This window comes from Athene noctua, chromosome 1 (genome assembly GCF_965140245.1).
Source record: "Athene noctua chromosome 1, bAthNoc1.hap1.1, whole genome shotgun sequence".
Classification (NCBI taxonomy): Eukaryota; Metazoa; Chordata; class Aves; order Strigiformes; family Strigidae; genus Athene; species Athene noctua.
The window spans coordinates 171,268,393-171,292,205 of NC_134037.1; the positions used below are offsets into that span (position 1 = coordinate 171,268,393).

General features: G+C 43.3%; 1 protein-coding gene across 1 annotated transcript in view; it reads right to left on the reverse strand.

Annotated features, from left to right (window-relative positions):
• The window catches only part of LANCL3 (LanC like family member 3), a 39,707-nt gene extending 17,699 nt beyond the window's left edge, over positions 1-22,008 (reverse strand). The window contains exon 1 of the mRNA XM_074905372.1: positions 21,451-22,008. Coding sequence (XP_074761473.1) covers positions 21,451-21,996 — 546 coding nt within the window. The 5' untranslated portion in view covers positions 21,997-22,008. The remainder of the gene's footprint in view (positions 1-21,450) is intronic.
• Positions 22,009-23,813: the final 1,805 nt, after the last annotated feature.

Below are 23,813 nucleotides of genomic sequence, written 5' to 3' on the forward strand. Positions count from 1 at the left end.
GGCTTGCTCTTTGCCTCAGCAGCATAGAAACAGCAATGCCACTCCTATTCTGTTTTCATGGGACACTAACTATGAGTCCAATCAGAAACTGAAGGCATTTATTCCTAATGAATCAGATTACTTGTAAATAAGACAATACAGCACTTTTTGTTATTGTTAATAGAGTACAAAATTTCCACGGGTCTCACTTGTCAGTGCTGTGTAGCACTAAACCCCCCAAATTCTGCTGTTAAACCTGTCCTTCAGAAGGGAGAAATTTCAGACATGGCTGCAAAGGAAGTGTTACAGAAAAGGCTGGAGCACAACTGTTACTGTAGCTAGGAAGCTGGCTGAGAGCAGCTGGTGCTGGTACACAGTTGGTCAAATGCAACAAGCATCTGTATTCATTGTGTCTCAACTTAAACACTGGAGAGTTGCAATGAAAAAACAGCAACTGGCCTTTTTTCAAGCTCCCCCTATCCTGAGTCAGTGAACAGAGAGAGCATGAGCTTCTCCAGTTACACTCTGTGCCTCTTTCCTATCTATCCCCACATCCCTGCCCCCCAATTAAAGACAGCCCCCAACATCTCTCATGCAGCTGCACCAGGGTCTGGCTGGATACAGCTATCAAGTTCTAATATAGCAGTTCTCCTATGTCTTGGGAGACCCTTTTTACTTGAAGAAAGCCAGGAAGCGCAACCGCCCTCTCTCTGCGGCTGGAGAAGCAGGAAGGGTTTCAAGGAACATCTCTAAGAGCAGAGCAGTTCAGATAACCAACATGACTTAGGAGGTATCAGTCTGCGTCTTGAGAGCTTAGAGGCTGTTCAGCTGAATGTGGCTGGTCAACAGCAAAGATGGCAGGAAATTGTTCAGGGGTAAAAGTCCCATCACAGAAGTGAAGTACCCTGGGATGCACTACTGTGTTACAGCTTTCAAATGACAGCCATCTGCACCCCAGCTGCATGCTCTCTTCTGCCTAGTAGAGGGTTAATTAACACAGAGCACAGAGAGCCAACAATTTAATTTCAAGCATCTCTCCCTAGAATTGCACCCAAATCCGAGAGTATGAATTGAAAAGCATGTTTAAAAACAGTAAAAATATAAGATTTGCAAATTAACTGAGAAACAAACCCGGTGCTGCCTGGAGAGGCTTTTTTCTACATTACAGAATTCCACCACAATTTTTTTCAACAAACAAGTAGAATTCTTTTTTTCCTTTATTATTATTATTTGTCAGCCTCATAATACATGGCTGAGCCATCCTGAGGGCACAGACCCTGAGAACTGGCCAAAATGGATGTATCAGTGATCACCTTTCTGCAACCTAAATCCTTTTTTGGAACTCCTGTGTGTCAACCACTCCTCCACCAGACATCGGAGCGGTATATCACAGCTGCAAATGAGTGCTGCATGCATACCGCTTTCCTTCCATTGATGCTCCCTGCACAGGTAGGAGGAAGATTATTCATGTAAAAACTTCATCAGTGGGAAATCCTTTGACTGCTTAGTCTCAGACAAAATGTACATCAGTACATGAGTACTGCAGTTAGCTTATGCCAAAACTGCAGCACAGAGCTGTCATTTCCTGATGGGAGATCTATCCTTCTGCACTCTAGGTAAGTGTCCCTGACAATTCTGTGTTATGATGATAAACATCTTCCAAGCTTTCCACTTTGGCTGGGTAACAGGCAGCCCAGTGTGTTGTAGCTGTCCTGCCCCAGGATCCCATTCAATTTTTTATACTGGTAAGCAAGGAACATCTGCTCTGCCCATGTATTTTGGATCAGTTTACTTCCCCTTAACAGCGGGTCTGCTAGTTTATTGGAAGTGAATCCATGCCTTCATCTGTTCCACAGACGTTTCTTCTTGTAGCAAAGCTGCCCCAGTGCTTGAACTGATTGATGCCTGCAACCTATGCAGAGGCATAAGAAGTGCTGTGCATTCGTCCAGCTCCAGAGCAGCAGGAAACAGGATTTGTAACATGGATGACAGAGCCTCCCCAAACATTATAGTAACCGTGGCAGTGTCTGTAGTTTGAATTGAAAAATGATACAAGTCCAGTTTAATTGGCCACCATTTGCTACTGGGAACTTAGGCAGACTGCTCCTTGGAAAAATGGATTTGTTAGTGTTTGTACATATCTGCAGGTCACCATGAGATGGGCAGAACTTGATCTCAAGTCAGTCAGTAAAGGCTAATATTTTTCACAGGGAAGCTGACCGAGGCTTAGAGTTCTACAAACGAAAATGGCAGCTGTATCTAGAAACTGAAGAAAGTTGATGAGCCATATTTTAAGATGTCCTGAAGGTCTCCAGAAAGAACTGGACACTTTCACTCCTTCATTCCTTTACTTCATCTGCAAAGGAGAGCATTCAGCATCTGACAGGGCACTGATCTAATAACATGTAATGTGTTTATTTCTGAGGGGTATAAATGTGCACATAGAAATGTTCATGCTAGTACCTCTAAAGATTATGAATTGTACTGCTGTCAAGTTCATGAAGACATAGTTAACTTTGAAGATGCCACTAAATTAGAGAAGTAAAATCAGGCACAACAAAGCACTGTTGCAAGGGGCAAGAGCAAACAAGGACATCTCTGGTTCATCTTCAAAGCTGAAGCTCTGAGAAATTTAGTCTAGTTTTCTATGGGAAACTGGTAATACCTGTAAAGTTCTTTTAAACTGATGTTTGGTCAAGAAAGACAAAGAGACAAGAGCACTGTGTATCACTTTATACACCTGACTTAACAAAACTTTACTGCTGTAGTGATCTCTTCCTGTAGAGGCTACGTGCCTGGCGGCTGGCTAGCTCTTGTACTCCTCATCTGGGCTGGGAAGGGTCAGCTTGGTGCTACATTACAAAGGGTGCCACAAAACAGAGACGGGTTGGTGTAACTGGTCCTGAGAGAGAGGGAAAGAGGTTAAAGAGAGAGAAAGAGAGAGCTTAAAGAGTGAAAGAGCTCCTGGCCCTCACAGGCTATGTTTAACTAGCTGTGTCTGAAGAGAATCGTCTGCATCCAAATTCAGTGAGGTACTGGCCTGGAGAAAACAGATAGCATATTTGGATGATTAAATGTTTTTCTACTGCACCCTTCACTGAGGCATCTCTCTGACCAAATTACTTCACAGAACCTGTATGGTCACACAACCTTTTATCCATTTCCAGCTTATCCTAAGTACCATTTTCATGCTGCCATCGTATAGAACATTAAAGCTTCACTTGTTTCAACAACAGTAAATATGTTGTTCATGTGAGATCACCAGAAAAGATTAATAAAACTAAAATATTTCAGTGAAAACAACTATGTAATACAATAAATAAGAAGTATACAATGGGGACAGAGAAAGACTGATTGCTAGTTCCTTGAGAATATCTCTAAGAATGTTCATAGTTCAATTCATCTTAAGTAATACCATCACCTTAATCACTCAGAGTGATGGAGAAGAGCCTTTTTCAATCTGTCAAAGTCGTTTTACGTATTAGATCATTCATACTGCTTTTAATATAAAAGTCCCCACTGACCTGAATGGGTCTTGCCTTGGGGGGGTGTCACTCCTGGCAAATATTATATAAGAAATGCAGGAAGTTTTACCAGTTGGTGTAATATCTAACACAGATATAAAAATAGAGCAATTTCATGACCTCCAGGAAAGGAGTCCAATAATTCACTTAGTAACCAGGTTGAAAAACCGGAGTTTCTATGCCATGTGATTATACTTACAAATTCTTGTTATTCCATGTCTTGTCAATAATACCATGGGGCTGGCTCATAGTCTGTTGAGACTGATAATAATTTTGTCTGTAGTAGCCTTTAAAGATTGAGACTACATGAATGTGGCTTACCTGACAAAGCAAAATGTTGATCTTGCTTGCAGAAACCTAACAGATAGAGCTGAGCAAACATTTAACTCTTCAAGGATTGATCCCACTCTCATTTTAGTCAGTTTGGGGGGAAGCCACTAGCAGATGCCTTCTCATTCGTTGATCTACACCAATGTGGAGTGAATGACTTACACACAATAGAAATATTTAGGCTTTTTCATCACTTTTTCTTCAATTCAAAGCTATGTACAACTCTACGCCTCTATTCAATGTAGCCACATTTATAAGCAGTAGTCTTCCCTGGAACTTCTGGAAGAATTTACTTCATGTCAATAAATATTCTCAAGGAGATTGTTTCCTGTGATAAGATGGGCAATATATCAGAGGATTAAAAATTTCAGCTGAGGTATGAGTTAGCACCTCCCTGAAGCCAGAATTCCAAATAATGGTTTATATTTTGTGTTGCAACAGAGCTTTACACTCTTGCTGTAAAGCTTCCTTGTTACTGCAAATACATTGTTTGAGGAACTAGAAACCTATCAATAAAATGGAAGATTACAGTTTATGCACCCTGTGTATACACCTTTTGTACTGGACAGAACTATGTGATTTCACTTGATATTCAGTTTAACTGGAATTCCTTTGCCTTTCAAACTCTTATGCTAGGTCATGGTTCACAGATGTAGCTGTGACTGTAGGACACAGGTCAAATTTCCACTGTTTTCCTGGGGGAACTGTCTTCTGTCAGGACTACAGGATTGGGTCTGTAGTAGACCTGTCAAAAACATTTTACCATTTTCAACTAATCAAATATTGCAATGTAAGTAATTGTACATCCATTTACTTATACATATGAAGCAGGTTGCTGGGTATCATAACTTATTTGTTCCTCCTTTTTTTGGCTGCATCATTTTTTTGTTTAGCATTGTTCACATGACTGCAACTCACAAAATATGCTGGATGTATCTGAATCACAGGAAGACAGAGACTTCACTTTATACATCATTAAGCTGCCTTATGTTTCTTTTCCTCTTTATGTTAAGGGTAATGAATTCCTCATCTTTCATCACCATCTAGTCCTCTTATCTTCCCTGTGCAGCGATGCCTAGTCGCCTTTAGGCCTGTTTTCTGAGTGTTCATACCTCCTCCCTCTATACAAGTGAACATACTACATTCACAGGATTAGCGAACTAAATAAGAAAACAGCTATACCTCCTCAAAGCTTCATGGCATAAGTGTCAGAACAAAAAAAAAAAAAAAGATAGGGGAGGACACTGGCTGAGAGAAGAGGCCAAGGCAGAGCATCCATTTTGCGCTCTTCTACCTAAACCCAAAGTATTTCACTCCCACCTCAGAACCAACAGTACCAAATGCTAATGAATTCTGCTACAGAAAGTAGCATTTGGAAAACTATCCATTAAAGACTTTATGGCTGGCTACTCTACTAAATTTGCAGATATTAACTACAGAAGCACAGAAAAGCAAAATACTATTCTTCATCTGTTTCAAATAAAGGTTCAAGAAAGAGAACACAGTTGCTGCCAGTGCTAGAAGCTCCCAACCGCAATGCTTTCAATGTTGTGGGGTTTTTCCCTGTTTAAAACCAATAAAAGCTTACTTTTACATCTTAAAATGCTACATAGGGATGCACGCAGTGCCCTGATAGTGGCTGTATAATACATGCACAGTTGTAACAGTTCGGTACCTTAGAGGAGTCCTCTCCCTCCTCAAAATTTTACACTTATGGAAGAGAAGGACCTAAACTATATGTGACAATTTGCATAGTGCTGTGAACAGCTCAGTGAAAATCTCTGCTTAGTGTACTGCAGCACTGTAAAAAGCAAACAAAAAGTGTCAGGATGCATAGCAGTGATACTGAAATGCTTATTAAAAAGCTACTTTAGCAGTCATTGCTTTGTTCTTTCTTCTGATACTTCTCCGGGTCTGTTTTCCCAGTAACAAAATAAAAAAAAAAAAAACAAAAAAAAACCCCAAATCAAACAGAAATAGGTATTCTAGAGAGAAGTAAGAGATTCTCCTGAGAAGTTAAGCTAAAAAAGACTGCAGTTATTTTCTGGACAGAAGATAATTAATGTGATAAAGAATACAAAAAGTTTTTTTATCTTATAATGTAAGAACAAAATGATAGCTTATGAAAAGCAGCAAGTTTAAAGACAAAATATTTCTCTTCACTCAGAACTCAAGGAAGTTAGATAATTTATTTTTGCAAAATCTAGTTGAGTCCACCTGCATTGTGGAATTTTAACAAACAAACTGAATCTCTCTATAATTAAGGTGAAAATTTTTAAAAAAGATTTTTGGGTTAACTGCCAGAAGTGTCCTGCCACTCCAACTGAATTAAATGACAATTCTTCAGAGCCTGTGTTATTTAAATTAGTATTTTATCACCTTTTAACTCATTAAATATTACAATGTAAGAACATCTATTCCTGACAATATGTTGCAAGGTCAAGTCATCCAATCAACTCCAAGAACTTAGCCAACCAATTCTGGAAGAAACGTAAACCCTTGTGCTTCAGAGCATAAAACTAGTCCTTAAAAAATGTCAGTTAGGCATGTCACAGACAACACATTTCAAATTACCTTCCACCAACATTTGTGCAGTTACTGTGAGTCAACTTGTACTGGTACAAGATATTAAACCAGATGGAGTATTGGAAACAAACGTTGAAGAAGAAAGATTTGTTTGTATATTACCATGTTCCTCACCACAAGAGAGTGGAAGCATTTAACTGTTCAGACAATGTTCATGTTGTGCTGCATGTAGCACAGTTTGAAAACTGTCACTCAAACCTGTTTTGCAGTTAGTGTGTCACTGCACACAGAGTTTATTTCCATGCTTATGCTTGGGGTGACAAAGAAACTGAGTGACTTTGGAGTCTGGAGTTTGGGGCACTTCCCTCCAGGCCTGCACTGAAGAAGATTTCAGTATTTTATATAAGTAGTTTCAATCAGAGCTGCAATAAGAGAGACTTGCTCTGGCCATCAGCACTCTCAATTTACAAGCTTAAATTCTTGCACTATGCCAGAAAAATAAGGGATGTGAATTTGAATTACCAGGTTAGTGATGAAATCTCAAGGTTATTGCACATAAAAAGGAAGAGACTATGACCCCCACTTGGACTGTAATTTGCTCAGAGCCCAATTTGGTCTTAAAACGTGTAAGGATGATGAGAGGTGAACACATTCTGCCCTTGCTAATGGGAAAAAACGTGATGCTTAGTTCATTTTTACTCTACAGCAGGCCAGACCCTGCCTGGGGCTCTGTGAGAAGAGCACCTCCAGCAAACCAGGAGAGACTGCAACAGTGAAAGAAGAGCTAGGTGGGACCTGCTCCCCAGCTGCAGCTTTGCAGCCTCCCTTGGAGGAGGAAGAGATGAATTACAGCAAATGAGATGGAGTGCAAACTGCTGCTACTGTGGGAAGGCACCTGGAAGTAGTTGCATAAACACTATGGAGAAAAGAGAGCACTGTAAATCTGTACCAGAGCTCCATGGATGGTAGAGTGATGCAGCCACTGGCTTATGAATTTGGCGTGACTTATGTACCCCACAAGGCAGCACTCTCAGGATTTGCGTGCCTATCAAAGGATGCCCAGAAGACTTTCAAGGGCATAAACTAGGTGCCTTGTACATTTCGGCATATCCAACTTCAGTCACCAACAGGGGAAAGTTCTGACTACAGAACTTTTGCGTCTTGGCATCCAGAGTGGGTTTCAGGCGATGGAAAGGCCTGAAGAATCATAGAGAGTGAATCCATAACATCTCTGTTGGGTGGTACAGCTGCGTAGACAGTCCAAAATTTCACTGACTTTCTGGATGCCATGTTGGGTTAACGTCTATCAGGACCGGTTATAACTTTTCATTTATATTAACTGTTCATTCCCATGCAGAATAAATGAAATGTAACGTTAATTTACATTAAAGTAAGTGTAGAACTCTGATGTGCTATCATGTTACATCCAGATGTACGAGCAGTGATGCAGCACGCATGCAGACAATATACTAACACTCACGTGAACTGAGTACATGAGTAACTCAGGCTCTGTCATGTGCAGCTTACTTGAATCTCAGTTTCTTCCTGAATAGAGGGTAAGTACTATAGATAATTCTCCCCAGATACATGTGCTTGTACTGCTAAAAATAAACCTCGTTTTAGCTCATTTTTTAATCTCTTGAGCTGCTTTCATACTTTCCCTCTGCCTGTGTATGGTATTTGGCACTTGTCTCAGTTTAAAAGCCAAAGCAATTCTTACCCAGTGAACTGCCTCTTCTGGATCATTAGTAAAGATAATAAATAAGGATGGTTCCTACATCAGTCCTTTATTAGTAGTTACGATTAGCTTTGCTTGTGGTCTTTCGGCCAATAACAAATCCACAATGTCCCCATCCAAGCCAGCATGAATTAAGTTTTCAGGATTATCTTTGACACTGCATCAAAAGCCCTATTCAAATGTAAACAAGGTATTGGCTACTGCTCTTTCATCAGCCACTAATTTTATAAATCTGTTATTTACAACAAGTGATCTTGTTTGTCTCGCAAGACTTCTTTATTCTTCTAAGTCATGCTGCTTTATATGCATAGTGCTGTTATGCAGATATTTAGGAGGCATGTGACACCTAGAAGTATGTCTAAATATTTGCTGTTGAGGAACAAGGTGGCTACCTGTGAAATTAAATGAGGTAAAAGACACACCAGCATCATTCATAGGCTAACAGAAGCATAAATTAGTCACTTTCAAGTAGCACCAGCACTGCTTTCAAGCAAAGGTAATTCTAGAGAACTCCATGCTGGCATCATGCCACTTCTACTTTGCGAGATGATCTGCAATTTGTGCCATGCCAATAAGCCACTGAACAGAAATATCAACTTAAGCTACAAGAAGAATGCTGACAATGTAATGCATGAAAACCAGATGAAGGTGATCAAGTGCTCTGAGTCATGTGAATTTTACCCTACTCATAGACTGTGGTAGCAGTCTCTTGTAGTAAAAATCCTGATGATCTGTGTGTGGCTCCCAGATCCTCCCAGGCACATCAACAAAGACAGCTCTAAAGCAAAAGACAGTAACAAAAGAGTTTCCAGTGGCATACTGTGTCATTAGCATTGCCTGGAAATATGCCCACAACTGCAAATACAATTCAAGTCATACTTCAGATACAGACAGTCGCTTATAATTCAATACTGCCACATTTCAAGGGCAGAGTAAGAGTCATGGGATTAATTTGAGGAAGTGTGGGATACTGTGCTCTTTAAACTGTAGCTTACTTGGTAAATAATGGGATCATCATCTGTACTTTTGTCCCGGTTAAAAGACTACCATTTGGTCCCATAATAAAATCAGAAAAGTGTTATCAATCTTCCCTTTGCGCTACTTATTCTCGGTTGTGACTGTGCATAAACCAAGCATGCTTTGGAAAAAAAGACTGCTGTGACAGAAGGAGCCATTGATTATTCTAGAAGAGCTCAAACTTCACAGAAAGGAGGAAGAGGAGTAAGAGCCATGAGACAAATCATACCACCACCACCAATAATAAACAAATATTCACTGCACCCAGCCATTACCTTGCATTTGAAGATCTCAAAGTGCTATATAATTAACTAACAGGAGTTACTATTACCTCATGCTACAGATTACATGGTGGTGTTGCTGCCTGGGGAGCACTCAATGCCATGCTTCTCTTTTTCTGGATTTGTCATTTTACACGACTGTTCTCTGCAGCCCTACAGGAAGAACTGTGCAAAGTGAGACGGGAGGGCCCATCCAGCTATTTCTGGACCTACAGATGACAAAATGTGTTTTCCAAGTCAAGCTTGTTAAGTCAAACTACATGCATTTAAAATTTTTTGCCAGACATGCTTCCTACCTATTCTGTGTGCTTAATATTCTGATGCTCTTGGAATAAAGCAGCTTCAAGAACTCATAAGGACACATAAATCCTCTGATGTCTGTCTTGCAAAATTTGAAAAATATCCCATAAAAAACCCAACAGAAAGAAAACCATGCTTGAGGGGTGTCCTGCCTATCTTCAGGAAGAATGTTTTATCACCTCTGGCCTGTAACTCAGCTTTCAGAAAAAGGTTTCGCCTTCTTCCCCTGCCGCATCCTTGGCTCCTCACACATAATGTGGGACAAGGAACTCCCCTCCTCCACTGGCATGCAGCAATCTGAGGTGTTTGGTTAACATGGGCACTTAGGAAATAATCTTCCCATAGCTCAGTGGGACAGCTACTTTTAGGGTATTTTTTGTCTTCCTTTAACTGTGGGGCATGGTCCACCTCTTATGATCATCCAGACATTTTCACTAGCAGATGTTCAGTGCTGCAGGGGAGCAAGGCACTGAAAAGCCCACGGGTTGCACCATGCTCTAAGACTGTTTTGTTTTTGTTAAAAAGCCATTTTTTACACTAAAGCTGTTCAAATCCAGTACTTCAATTACCTGCAAAAGCCAGGAACAATTTTGTCAACCTTAATACTTAGCTACTGGGGGAAGATTTCGCCCTTCCTTGATACAGCAAAGCTTGACAAGGAGGGATGCAACCAGTGTTTGAAGGCTCTGTGGAAGAGCGTGGTGCTGAATGGCTCCTTTCAACACTTCTGGACTTCAGGCTCTTCCCTCCTTGCAACAGCAGGGGAAAAAAGGTGCAATCCTTTGCCTGTTCAAGGTACTAGAGGAAGTTAGAGGAGGTGGAACAGCACCGTGAGCCTGCTTTTGGGGAAAGAGGCAAACAGAGCAGGAATGACTGCAATTTCTGGGAGTCACATTTAATTTTTATGGCCCTCCACAGGTGCTTTCCATGTGTTAAACTCAGGGATTGTTCAGCCTGGAGAAGAGGAGGCTCAGGCAAGATTTTATCAATGTGTATAAACATCTGATTGGAGAGAGTAGAGAAGACGAAGCCAGTCTCTTCTCAGCAGTGCCCAGTGACAGAAAATTCTACTTAAAAAGAAAGCTTTTACAGTGAGGGTGACCAAACACAGGAACAGGTTGCCCAGGGAGGCTGTAGAGTGAAGATATTCAAAACCAAGTGGACACGGCCCTGAACAACCTGCACTTGTGGACTCTGCTCTGCGGAGGGGGCTGGACCAGAAGATCTTCAGAGGTGCCTTCCAGTCTTGGCCATGCTTTGACTCTATGACTGAGACAAAGCCAAATATAAGTGACTATGTCAATACTCTGTTCAGACAGATGGTGTAGATTTTACTCCTCTAGAGATCTTCAGATTCAACTCTGAGTTTGACTCAGCTTACCTGTGTGATTTTTTAAAAAAATCATCTCACAATATTTGTTTTACCAAAATAAGTTAGCAGTCCCACAGTGCTTAGAGAACAAAAAAAAAATAGGACAAATGTATTCATACTATAACTCTGTCTACATTTTGTTTTCTGGATGTGTAGCAGTTATATACACATTATTCCCGGGTATTTTTGCTGGCATAATAAATATGTTTATGTACACAAATGGCAGCCTGGCATAAAAGAGCTTATGATTGATTCAGCTCTGCAAGACCAAGAACAAACAAATCAATATTTATTTAAAGAGCCTGAGGTTTGTTTTGCTGTTCTACTACTAAGAATTTTCCCCAAGTCCATAACTAACCAACTTATGTCTGATCAAATTTAAACAGCTGCATGTGGATAATGTGTATCTTGGGGTCCCTTGCTATTGTAACCGTAATTTTAACTAATTAATCACTGGCTTAGCCTTAGAAAACTATATCAATTAAATATAACACTATCCATTTCACATATGGCAAGTAGAAATACCTAGAGATCGGGAGTTAACTTTACAAAGGGAGAAGTACCTTAGTGAAAATGGCACGCTCAAAGTCCTATGAGCATCTATGGCAAGGCTGGTTCTCTCAACTCCTGCTTGCAGCATTACTTTACTGCAAGACAATCTTTGCTTTTGTTAGGATGGTTCCAGTAAGCCAAAAAACCACACCTGGCGATGCAGGATGTAGTCACAAGAAACTTACATAAAAATAAAAGGATGGATTTGCATTGGCTCATGTTGCTGGTGAATCCAAGGATATATAAAATGGTCCTCACTGAAGATGACAGAATTAGGGAGAGAGACAGCACTCAGCTTTACATTTAGACTAGCAACGAAATTAAATCACAAGAACAGACTAAGTTTAACCTCCAGACACTTCACATTTCACTTATCCCTTGATTTCTAATGTGGACAAAATAAATGACTTAATATGGTCCTCTCAAATATATTGCTCCAACTATACTTCCACAAAGGAACTTTTACCACTTCACAGATGTCCCCGAATATATAATTTGGTATTACAACATAGAATAACATATTCCCAGTTTTAATCAGGGAACAAAGCAAAGGAGATTCTCTAGTTAGCATTAATTAAACAAAGCTCCTTCAGCTGAAGAAGCTTCTCATTTTGCGTATCACAGCACAGCTTCTGCGGTTCAGTGATTCCCTGCCTTTAAATGACCTCTACCTACTCCACTTTTTCAGAGGCTTTTCTTAATGAATACTTGTCCATGTAGCACTGGCCCACTGCTGGATAACAGCAGGTCATGAGGTGGATGTGAGTCAGTGTCACACTGGTGCGAGATGCAAACACCCTACCGAGCTGTATAAATAGAAACAAGACCTGGAAGAAACACAGTTATCTCTCTTCCTCAATTAGAAAGGCTTGTGCCAGAACCATGCAACTAACTTTCAGGAAAGGCGGGAGGGAGGCTGGCAGAGTGCAATGGGAATGACTAGAAGCGTAGAAAATATGACACACATTGGAAGCCTGGAAGGATTGTTTATTTAGAGAAGATTAAGGATAGAAATTGTAACAGTCTTGAGATATATGAAGAGCTTCCGTAAAGAGGAACAGAACTTCTCACAATTTCTCAATGGACTGGAAAAGGAATATCAGTCTCAAATTACAGAAAGATTCAGATTAGTCCGTAGGCTAGACTTTCTAATAGGAAAGCTAACAAAACAGTGTTTCAGACAACCAAGGCAGACTACAGACCTTCCATCACTCGGGAACATGAAGAGAGGCTGCCAGGTATGACACAGGCACAGATACGCCTGACTGAGGGTCTAGAGGGCAGCCTGAATTACCTCACAAGGTCCCCAACAGTTCTTTGATTCTGGTAGCGATATCATTTGGTTGTCAGGACTGAGCAGACAAACTGCAGAACACTGCCAGTATGGAATATGTAATACCCACCATTTTCCAATTTTGCGGTGGAGCGCTGCTTTGTCCTGTGCTGTTTCTAGCCCCATGCCCACACGCTTCTAAGAGCAGCTTACATTTCCCTGATACTGAAATCTAAATGTGACCAGCATATCCCCAACCTACAATCCTCAATTAATTTAACATTGTACCAACGAGGGAGTAGAAGTATCCTGTGAAGAAAAGGATTAGCCACACAAAGTAACTAAATGCCTTGGGCAGCTAGAAGGTGTATTTATCTGCCACATTTTTTTTCCCCTGGGTCATTCCGTGCTATCTGACATCCATTCCATCTCACTCATGATCTTGATGATGATCTTCAACAGGAGATATTAAGCCATTAAAACGAGGAATTCAGGAATGCTGATCTGCTGCAAAAACAGATTTATGGTTCTGCTTTCAGACATCAAAATATACCAAGATGAGAAACACCAAATGACTCAGAAACAGCTTGGACAGCTATTGAGATACTTCTTGATCATATTTGCCTAAAATGAAATTGCTATTTCAATTATTTTGCCTTGCTACTCCTAGAAAAATTAATCAGCTCACTAACCACCACTTGAAAATTATCCTACAACATAGATAAGAAATAATTGGTTTTGACACGGTATTTTCATTGAGCTCTGTTGTAATGGAGTGGACAGAAGGTTATGCAACATCACTTGGTGCTTAATCTCATGCTTGTCAATAGTCAAAGCACTGCACTACAGACACGGACAAAGAGCCATTTTGACAGACTGTCTTACCAAAAAATAATGACCTGATTATATATATCGAATTCTGATTTTTTAAAAAGGGGGTGGAACAGAGAAGTTGGCTTACAAACAAAACTGCCATGTACAGCAAATGCCTTACACCATGCCGTGATGGGAGGCTCCCACATCAGCAGAGTGGGACCATGGGACTTACCCATTTTAATTGCCTCACTGATCCTCTCTAGAGCTCATCCACTGCTTGGAGGCAAGGCTGAAGACAGCCGTTTATTGGCTGAGTAAACTGCTCTGCAGTCTTTATACACCCTGTCAACAGGGTGGTAGGTTGATTTTAAGACTGTCCAGTTGAATTAACAGAGAGAAGTAGGGTCTATTGATTTAATGAAGCAGAGAAGAAATGAAGATGATTTCTATATTTGGGCCCTGCTAGTTGTGGTGCATAGTTGTGCTATGATTTACATACAAATCTAATGTTCTAATGATGTGTATTAAATGACTACAGAGAAACTTAAGGCTTAATTTTATCCCTCCATTTCAGTGCTGTGAAGTGCTGAGGATGTTATGCTTTCATTGGTAATTGTTGTTAGCCTCATGCCCTTTTCTTCCTCTCAGGACCAGTTCAGCCTTTCACGTTTTTGCTTCTTTAGCCAGATACCAGAGTAAGGTTTACTAACAGTATTGCAGTTTAGGTTACATACTAATTTATAGAATCATATGCATATAATAGGCAAATGTCAGTGTCAGAAGAAGTACATCAATGTTCATGAAAATGCCCATAATTGCTTCCAGACATCAAGTAGTTATCTCCTAAAAGAAAATATAGAATGTAAGACGTAATGTTGTGCTCTGAATTTTCAAGCACTGAATGTGATGACAGCTATTTTTGTAAGTGTATGAGCCTATGCAAAGAGAATATGGTGACAGAAGAGTGACAAACAAAAAACAAGCAGACAAAAATAGTAATTTTCCTCCACGAAACGTAGTTTACTCTTCTGCTCGCTCCCTAATCTGTTTTCTCCCTGTCTCTACTCTTGTGTTGAACTTTTATCTTCTTTTAAATCGAGTTCATTAGCCATCAGATCCACATGACTTTGACACAGAACCTGATTTTAGTTTTAAATTCGCCCTGCTCCAGGGTCTACATTATTTCCTGCCTTTTCCTCTTAATCTTTTGATTCTGCTACCCCTCTGCAGCTTTCCATTTTTATATTTTTGCCAGCAACTTACTCTTTTACTTTTTGGTAATTTTTTTGTTGGCTTTGTCTTTCTCCTCTCTGTTTGGCTTCTGCTAACGTCTTGTTTCCCCATGCCTGCCTGCTTCTTTGCCTTCACACACTCCACCATATCTACATGTTCTACACATGCACTCTTTCCTTCTGCTGTGTCATTGTCCAGTGTTAACTGTGATGTGTTGACACAGTTAACTGTGCTTTTGGTCCTTTGTGAGAACCATGCCAAAAAATCACTATTAGCCTTTGTCACAGAGGAAAACTATAAATGTCAAATATAACTACCTGTAGAAACACGGTATTGTAATAAAGTTCTTTGAAATATGTATAAAATACAACACACAAAAATCTGAAAACCTAAGGCAACAGAGTCAAGAAACTTCCTGCACTGTATCAGTGAACCGACCACAAGTAACTCTATGAAGAACAGTAGCTTCCACAGAAGCCCTTGCACCTCTCTGCTGGAGAGGTCTCCTGCTTCTCTGCTTCAAATGCTCTGATAGCTCTGGATGCTTCCAGAGATTCAGTCACCAGATACACTCCACAGGTCCAAAGAACTGCGCAGTACCTTTTCCACAAAAACTTTTGCCCTTGTTCCAATTCCTGTATTTTGTTCCGCAAATCTCATCTTCAAGCCAGAGGCAGCACACCCTGCTCTGCAGAGAACAAAGACTGTATTCAACACCTCTGCTTCTAGCAGGCTAAGGAGCAGTACTGACAAATTCCAAATGGTGACTTAAAAGTTGTCCATGGTGATGATGAGGAAGATGACTGAACGAACAAGGTTTAAGAGCTGACTTCCAATATGTGAAACTTAAAGGAGGTAGAAGAAGGACAGGAAAGTAGAAATCTATTCTGGATACAAGAGATGTTTCTGTTTTGGTTTTTTTTTGGGGGGTTAAAAACTGATATTTTAACATCAGTATTACTGCTTGGGCTGATTTTTCAGCAAAAAGATACTGCTGCATAGGCAAACATCCTTCCAACAGCACAAAGCAGTACAGAGATACAACACTGCTTCTGTACAAAACTGTCTTTTTAGAAGACGATGGCAGATTAATACCACTCTTCAGCTATAAGCAGCTGAAATCCGTATTTCTGCAACAGAATATATAATGTATGTAGCTAAACTTCTGTCAATCAAACCTCCAATCCTGGCAGGATCCACACCAAACTCTCTGTACTGCAGTGCTTTTTTACTGGATGTTAAATAATACACTTGAAATTCAACATTTTCAACCCCATATTCTCTACTTTAACTCTTAACTCGATATTCAGTGTCCAGTGCATTGAACTGAATCCCAGCAGCCATTATCAAGACATCCCCATCACAGAATTTGAAGATTGTTTAAAATAAAAAAGATTCATGTTGCCCTGCTGAAGAGAAACAGAGAAGTTCTAAAATGTAAACCCAAACTATTTCAGAATGCTTTCCAAAAAAATCCAGATGCAAATAATCCCCTTTGTTTCACTGTTCACTTTAGAAAACTCCTATTTTCAGCTCCCAGTTTAAATTCATCAATTTAAACAAATTAATGTAAAATCTAGCCCCAGTGTATGGTTTGGGAAACCGTGGCAAGAAGAATGTACATTTAAAAGAGGCAGGCTAGGATCAAATGCTTTTTATCTTTACTGTTATCTCATTTTAATTCTCTGTGGCAAAAACCGACATCCTGGCTGTGTAGTGGCCTGTGTAAAATGAAATAATGAAATCAGTACAGCTCCAGCTAGCACTACGATATTTGACATTTCAAACACCACCACGTTTCAGATAAACTGGCAAATTCTTCTACACAGAGAAAGGACTTTAATGGGCATAGAGAAGGAATGAAATCTCACCTCAAAGGACAACCCTTCCCTTTGAGGTGCAAGTAAGATTAAACATGGGGACTCTGTGCTGCAGTGCTTGGAGACTGTACTTGGAGACTCTTCTGTGGGTATTTTGCAGATCTCCCTTTCTAAGATCAGTCGATTGAGGGTCTTTCATAAGCACTACGTTCAGCATTAATGCATTTATATTCCACTTTAAAGAGTTGCAAATGAACATGTTCTAGGCAGGATTCAGAAAACTCCTTCCTTTCATACTTTCCGATTTTTTTTCTAAGATATTGAAAGAAACATGGAGCAAATTAACCTACTAGTCTTTAAACACCAGCTGGAGGTGTTTAAAGGAACTCTAAGGAACAAGTAATATCATCTAGAGTTGTCTGAGGAGTTGAAAGAAAGTAATTTTCATTTATTTATGTCTTCTCTCCCATAATATTGCTAAATACACTGGCTGGACCTGTCAGGTCCCATGCATTGCACATCAGTCTGTTCTACCGCCTTTTGAAGCCAGTCCTGCCTCACACTTCCCTTGCTGTGGCAGCCAAATCCTAGACATCACACAGCAGTGCTATTTCTGTTTTCCACATACCAGCTGAGGTTGGTCAGCTTGATCTGCAATCTTGCGTGGCCCATGAGAAAAGAGGCTCCAGCGATAGACAGCAGCCAGGGTTAAGTATCACTTGTAGCCCTGGGGCTACACTCAGGAGTCCTACTAGAAAGACCATTGGCCTTTCTGGACATCCCGTAACAGAGTAACATCAGAATTGTTCCCTCCTTGTGATGGGACAGCAACCTCAGAAACACATACCAAATCACAACGTTGCATTTGTTGGAAAAGGAAACTGAGATGCCCCTCTGCCACACAGACAGAAATCTTAACCACACAGTGTCATGAAAGAGCTTAAGGTCTCTGCAGGCTCTCAAGACTCACCCCAGTGGCTCAACCCCCGAGGGGACTGGTTTGGCCCTGTTGCTGGTATAGTGTGCTGGTTCAGCTTCTCACCACTGCAACTGCAGGCAAGGGTCTCTTACAGTGTCCCCAGTGTCTTTCAAAACCACAGTCTCTATTGAAACCACAGCACCGGGCAGTCATGCAAGATGCTGCCCTGCCTCCTACGTGGTACACTGCTATCCGTTGCTGTCTTTTCTGCTGCAAGCCAGAGCTAAGTAGAAGGCAGTCAAGCCCATCGGTTCAGTCAGTTACTAAAAGAAAACCTGACCTGTGCTAAAAGGCAGTAACATCTTAGCAGATGGTGATGCAAGAAGCCACTTGAACTTCTGTACCTTTTCCTCCCTCATCTGACAGTTACACTGCCAGAAGGATGTGCAACTACTGAGACACACCATGCTCCATCAACCACAAAATGGGACAGAAACATCACCGAGAAAAAAATGAGAAGATAAAATACTGTCCAACAGGATGGGGCCACCATTTTAACGGTGTCTTACTACCATTTGCACAAGCAAACAGAGACTGAATGAAGAGAATTAAAAGCAGGGCTGACAGATCCTCCCAAGAACACATGATAAACCAACACTAGAAGCATCAGAAAAAGAGGTGCTGAAAGAAGACAGAACAGAAATTTCTCCCAAACCTTAAAAACAAAACAGTTAAAGACAGCTAAAGTACCCGCACCTTATTCATATGTACCTTATGCAAATGATGCCCTGTTTCTGCCAAAACAATATTTTACCCATCTTGCCCAGGAAGCACTGACTGCAATGTAATGGAAATCAGAGAAAGGATGAAAACAAACTTATTTTCTAATGCATAGTGCATCATGAAAGTCAGATCCTGTTAAGCCTTGACTGTTGAAGTAATCCTTACTCATGCAAAAAATCTCAATTAATTCATCAGGGGGAAATGCTGCATTAGCCTAAAACTCTGAAAACCAGCTGAATGCAAATGACTTCTTCACGTGAGGTCAATGTTATTCAACAGACTGGGTGCTTCAGGACAGTCCATTAACTTTCTGAAGAACATGCGAAGCTTTAAAACACAGAGACTCTTTAGAAAGAAACTGAAGCATCAGGACACAGCAGCTAAGCTAAATTGGCATTTACTGAAATAAAACAGCCTCCTTCCTTCCCTGCCCAGAAAAGACAAAAACCAAACCCATAACATAAATTGTAAAATTTGCTCAAAAAGCCTTTCTTCAAGGTCAAACAATGTCTTGTATATAGGTCACCATTTGACTTCTTCAGAGGGAAAAACAACCACATGGACAGCAGCGGCTGTATTTCAATGTAAGGAATGGATTTCACTTTGTGCTGGATATGTTTGCACAGCATCTTCAAAAAAACAAGAACGTGGGAAACAAGAAAACAAGCCGCAATGAGCCATGTGAGGCTGTGCACAATCAAATTACAGGAGGTAGCGTTTTCCAGTGGTTCGAATCACAAGACATTGCTTCTATTTTGGGATGTACCTGGCTTACCGTTTGACCTTGGGTAATAAATGATATGCACTCTCTCTGGGCATCCCTTTCTTCATTTGTAAAAAGATGCAAGGTCTGGTCTGGCAATGTACTAATTAAAATAATTCTGTATTAGGATAGGAACATTTATCAAAGGACCCAAATTCCACGCAAGCATGCGTACCCGTGGACTAGAAATCATTACTGTTTTCCTCATTAAAGAGTAAAATATTTCAATTAGAAGTTTCAATTTTTGTTACAATTAAAAACTAAAAGTTGGTTTTATTAATACTTAACAGTTTAGATTATTTTGATTTCTTTCCTGCACTATACATCTAAAATCACAATGCAGTGACAGAATACATAATACTACGGAAGCATGTTTACCAATGAAAACATCAGCAAGGGGACACAGAACACGTTTTATTGGCAAAATAAACCCCTCTATGATTGTAATGATAGATTACAATGGATCCCACAATAAGCGTATACTTGTGTTCATCTGTGGGGATGTTTAACCCTTTACAGCTGCATAAAGTGTAATTTTTCAACAAGCAAGCAGAGAGGAGAGCTTTCCCCCTCCTCACACTGTCTGTCAGAGGTGATTGCACCTACTCTCCACACTGTTCAGCGATTGCTCTCAATAGGGCATAAGACAAATAGATGATGGAATTAATGAAGCAGCAGAGTCCAGGGTGCCACCTCATTCAGCTGGTATGTCACAACACCATCATAAGCACTGACATGGGTACTAGATACACTCCCCCGGTGCAAACTGAACTACCAGGGATGGCTTTTTCCTCTGCGAGGAACCATCCCTCAGGCTGGCACTGCTGCACGCTGCACATAGGATTGTGATGTCTACAAAACTTTCCTCTCATAGAAAATGCTGTCAGAATGAAAAGTTTGGTTACGTTATGGTTAAAAATAACATAAGTATTTTTACAGTTATGATTGTCAGACAATCCTATACAAAGAAACAGCACATATGGTATGATACTTAGTGATGTAAGAATTTTTGTTCAAGGCAATCAAAACTCTCAACTGACTTAACATTCTTCTTGCCTTCTCTGAATACCCTGGAGCCTCCTGAGTCCTCCTTTAAATGAACTTCCTTGGACTCTAATTGCAGTGACTGGTATTGGATGGGGGAGAGCCTCTTGTTTTTACATCTTTTATTTACTGGCAATAGTTGCTTCCTCTCCCAGGAGGAAAGCAAGCCAGAAGCATATGAACTTGCAAATCAGTGATTAACAGAGGAAACACAGATTGGACCTGACAAGAGGGACAGGAACAAAAAAAATCTAACAAATGCCTGCTCAGATGTTGCACTGACCAGTAACGAACAGCACAGCAAACAGAACCACTTGCACTATTATGCTGTAGTCAGTGGAAGGCCTGAACTGTCAGCGCTGACAATGACAATATCCTAGGGTAAAGTCCCGACTGCTGAAATAAACAGCACGTTGAATCATAATCACATCTCACGCTTCCAAAAAAAAACCAGCTTTCATCCATGAAAAGCCGCAAAATACATGGCCAGATTTCCAAGACTCCCAGCTGCTGTACACTGGGTTTAGCAAGACAAAGCGCCTCTAAAAATGTGGTTCCTTGCTTGCAAATTATAGCACAGCATCACTAATAAGTAAGTTACAAGGTGCCTTACGCTGTCACCCAACACTATTCCTTTTCTAACCCACTTCATTTTACGGAAATATTCTTGAAAAGCCCGGAGTGGCTCCTGCCAAATAACTCAGCACCTGGCAGCCGGCGCTGATGCTCCCGGCGTGCCGGGGAGCGCCCTGCGGCGGGGGGCAGCGCCCGGTTCCAGCAGCAGGACCGCACCCTCCGGCGCTCCCCCTCGCAAGAGATGCGGCGTTTATTTAGCGGAGGAGCGCTGCGGGGAAACGGCGGCTAGAGAAAGCCCCGCGAGAGCTCTTCCTGAAGCCCCCAAAGCGCAAGCTGGAAAAGGCGCTTTTCAAAATTTTCTTTCTCTTGGGGAGAGCCCCGGCACCGGTGCATCCCCCCCCACGGCGGACCGGAGGCGAGGAGGGCACAGCCCCGCCTCGGCGGCAGCAGCGCGGGGCGGGACGCGGAGCTGCCGGCCCGAGGGGCCGCCGCCAGCTCCAAGGGGACCCGCCGACGGCCCCGACGGCGGGGTCGGTCCCCTGCGGTGTGTGGGGGGGAGGGCTGTGGTGGTGGGTGTGTGACCCGCCGCCCGCCCGCCCCTTACCTCCATGCCCAGCCGCTGCTTCAGCACCAGGGCGGCGCACAGGTAGCCGGCGCGGCCGACGAAGAGCTCGTCGGAGCCGCACTCGAGGAAGGAGAGCGGGGCGCAGACCTCGCTCAGCTCCCGGAACTTGCCGAGCGGCCGGGCGAAGTCGGGCAGCCCCAGGGCGCGGTAGACCAGCGCGGCCACCGCGTACACCCCGGCGCCGCCCAGCAGGAAGGCGGCGCGGGTGTCGGCGTCGGCCTCGCCGCCGCCCTCCTGGTAGCGCAGGCAGGCGTCCACGACGCGGCGGGCGGCCCGCAGGTAGGCCTCCCGCGACGGCGCGAACAGCGGGCACTGCGCGACGTGGTACAGCATGTAGGCCACGCCGGCCACGCCGCCGTACAGCCCGCCCTGGCAGCCGCGGGGGCCGCCCAGGGGCGGCAGCTCCCGCAGGATCCGCTCGATGGTGGCCGTCACCAGCGGCACCGCCGCCTCCCTGTCCGGCGCCGCCGCCGGGCTGCCCGGGTAGTCATCGAAGCGGTTGGCGAAGCAGCGCTGGCTCTCCATGCCCCCGCCGGCGCGGCGCGGCGCTCTGCGCAGCGGGGAGCGGCGGGAGGGAGCTGCCGGGGGAGGGGGCGGGGGAGCGGGGAGGAGGGAGCGCGGGGAGGCGGGAGGCGGCGGGAGAGGCGGGAAAGGGGCGCCGACGCCCGCCGGCTGCCGGGGAGGGGGCGCGGCGGGGCGGGCGGCCGTGGCCGAGCCTCCGGGAGGGGAGCGGCGCTGGGGGGTCGAGAGCGGCCGCTCGCCCCGGCAGCGCCGCGGACGGGTCTGCCCCAGCGCGGGCGCGGCGGCCGCCGCCGTCCGCCGCCGCCGTCCGCCTCGGCGACCCCGGGCGCGGCCGCCGCCGCCCCGCCGGTTCTTGGCGAGCGCTGCCTGAGCGGCCGCTCAGCTGCCGGCCGGGCGGCTCTGACCGCCGCGGCGTTCCGTTCGTGCCGGCGGGGGGCTTCGCCCTACCCACATCGAAGGCCCTGCCGCGCCTTCGCCCGGCCCCTCTGCAGACCCCGAGGAAAAGGGGGTCTGTGGGTTTCCATCCTCGCCCGCCCCGCTGCTGCCGGGGGACCCGGCTCGGGGATGATGAGTGCCGGGCCTGCGGGAGAGCTCCGGGGCCGGGAAGGGTGGCCGGAGGGCTGCTGCTGAGTTACTCCTGGCTGTGGAACAGCCCCTCGGGCGCTGGTGCCGCCAGAGCTGCAGGAGGGAGCCAAATCCAAACGAGGGCAGCCCGAAGCCGGTCTACATGGAAAGCTAAGCAGGTCCCCGGCAGACCAGCAATGGCACAAGGCTGCCTTTGGCCCCTTCATCTATGAGCCGAGCAGAGCTTATGAGGAACAGAAAATTTAGGCCACTGAATACGTTCCTAGTTAAAGGAAAAAGTAAAAACAGAAGGAAAATCTTGAGGCAGGTACTAAGAGCAGCTCTTACATAATACAAAAACACAGCTGTCACATCTTCCCCGATGATGTGAACTTGCGCCGCGTTAGTGCATTTATCATCAAAAATCCATGGCTTATGGTCACCTGGTGGTCTCTGGTACTTTCTCTGGAGATGCAGCCTCCATAATTGAGGGCCTCCCCAAAAGAAGGTGGAAAGAGGAGCTTGCTGGAGGCTCCAGCCAGTAGCCAGCAGCTGGAACAGCACTAGCAAGAGCTAGAGCACAGTCCTTTGGACTTTGAAAGACGTTTCTAGAGTTATGGCTGGCTTCTCTCTGCTTCATGCTGGCTGCTTGTTTCAGCCCTCTTCCTGCCTCCGCCTCAAAGTACCTTCAACTGTGCAGCGCCTCATCTGCACTTTCACACCCACTTTTCATTTCAACTCACCTGTCTTTTTCCCTTCCTTCTTTTTGGGTTTATGATCTGCTCAGAGATGTTTGCATCCACCCTCTGATTTTGGGTTCTAGACCTTCCATCAGTGCATTTTTGCCATGTTTATGTACACCCATTAGTCTGTGTTTGAACAGCGTTCCTTAAAGCCCCATTTTCTGTCTTATTCACAACCGTACCATATGATGTTTCCACCAGACAAATCTTGACAATCTAGATCATTGAGAATACAAAAATGCTCTGCCAATGTATAGGACATCTCATTCATACATTATTTTATGTCATAATTGGCTAATTTGGGCCTGTTGATAGGGTTCAGCGTGTAGATGAGGATTTTCCAGCATAATTCCTGTTGGTTGTAGAGAAGTGTATTCCCTAAGTGCTCTTTTAAGTGGAAGTCTGGGAATTTTGATTTTTCATTCTCACACCATTCCACATTTTGCGGATGCTTGCTCATGTTTTCAAGCTTTTTTCTCAGATTAAAAGGGCTGGTATTTTCCCGCAGTCTTC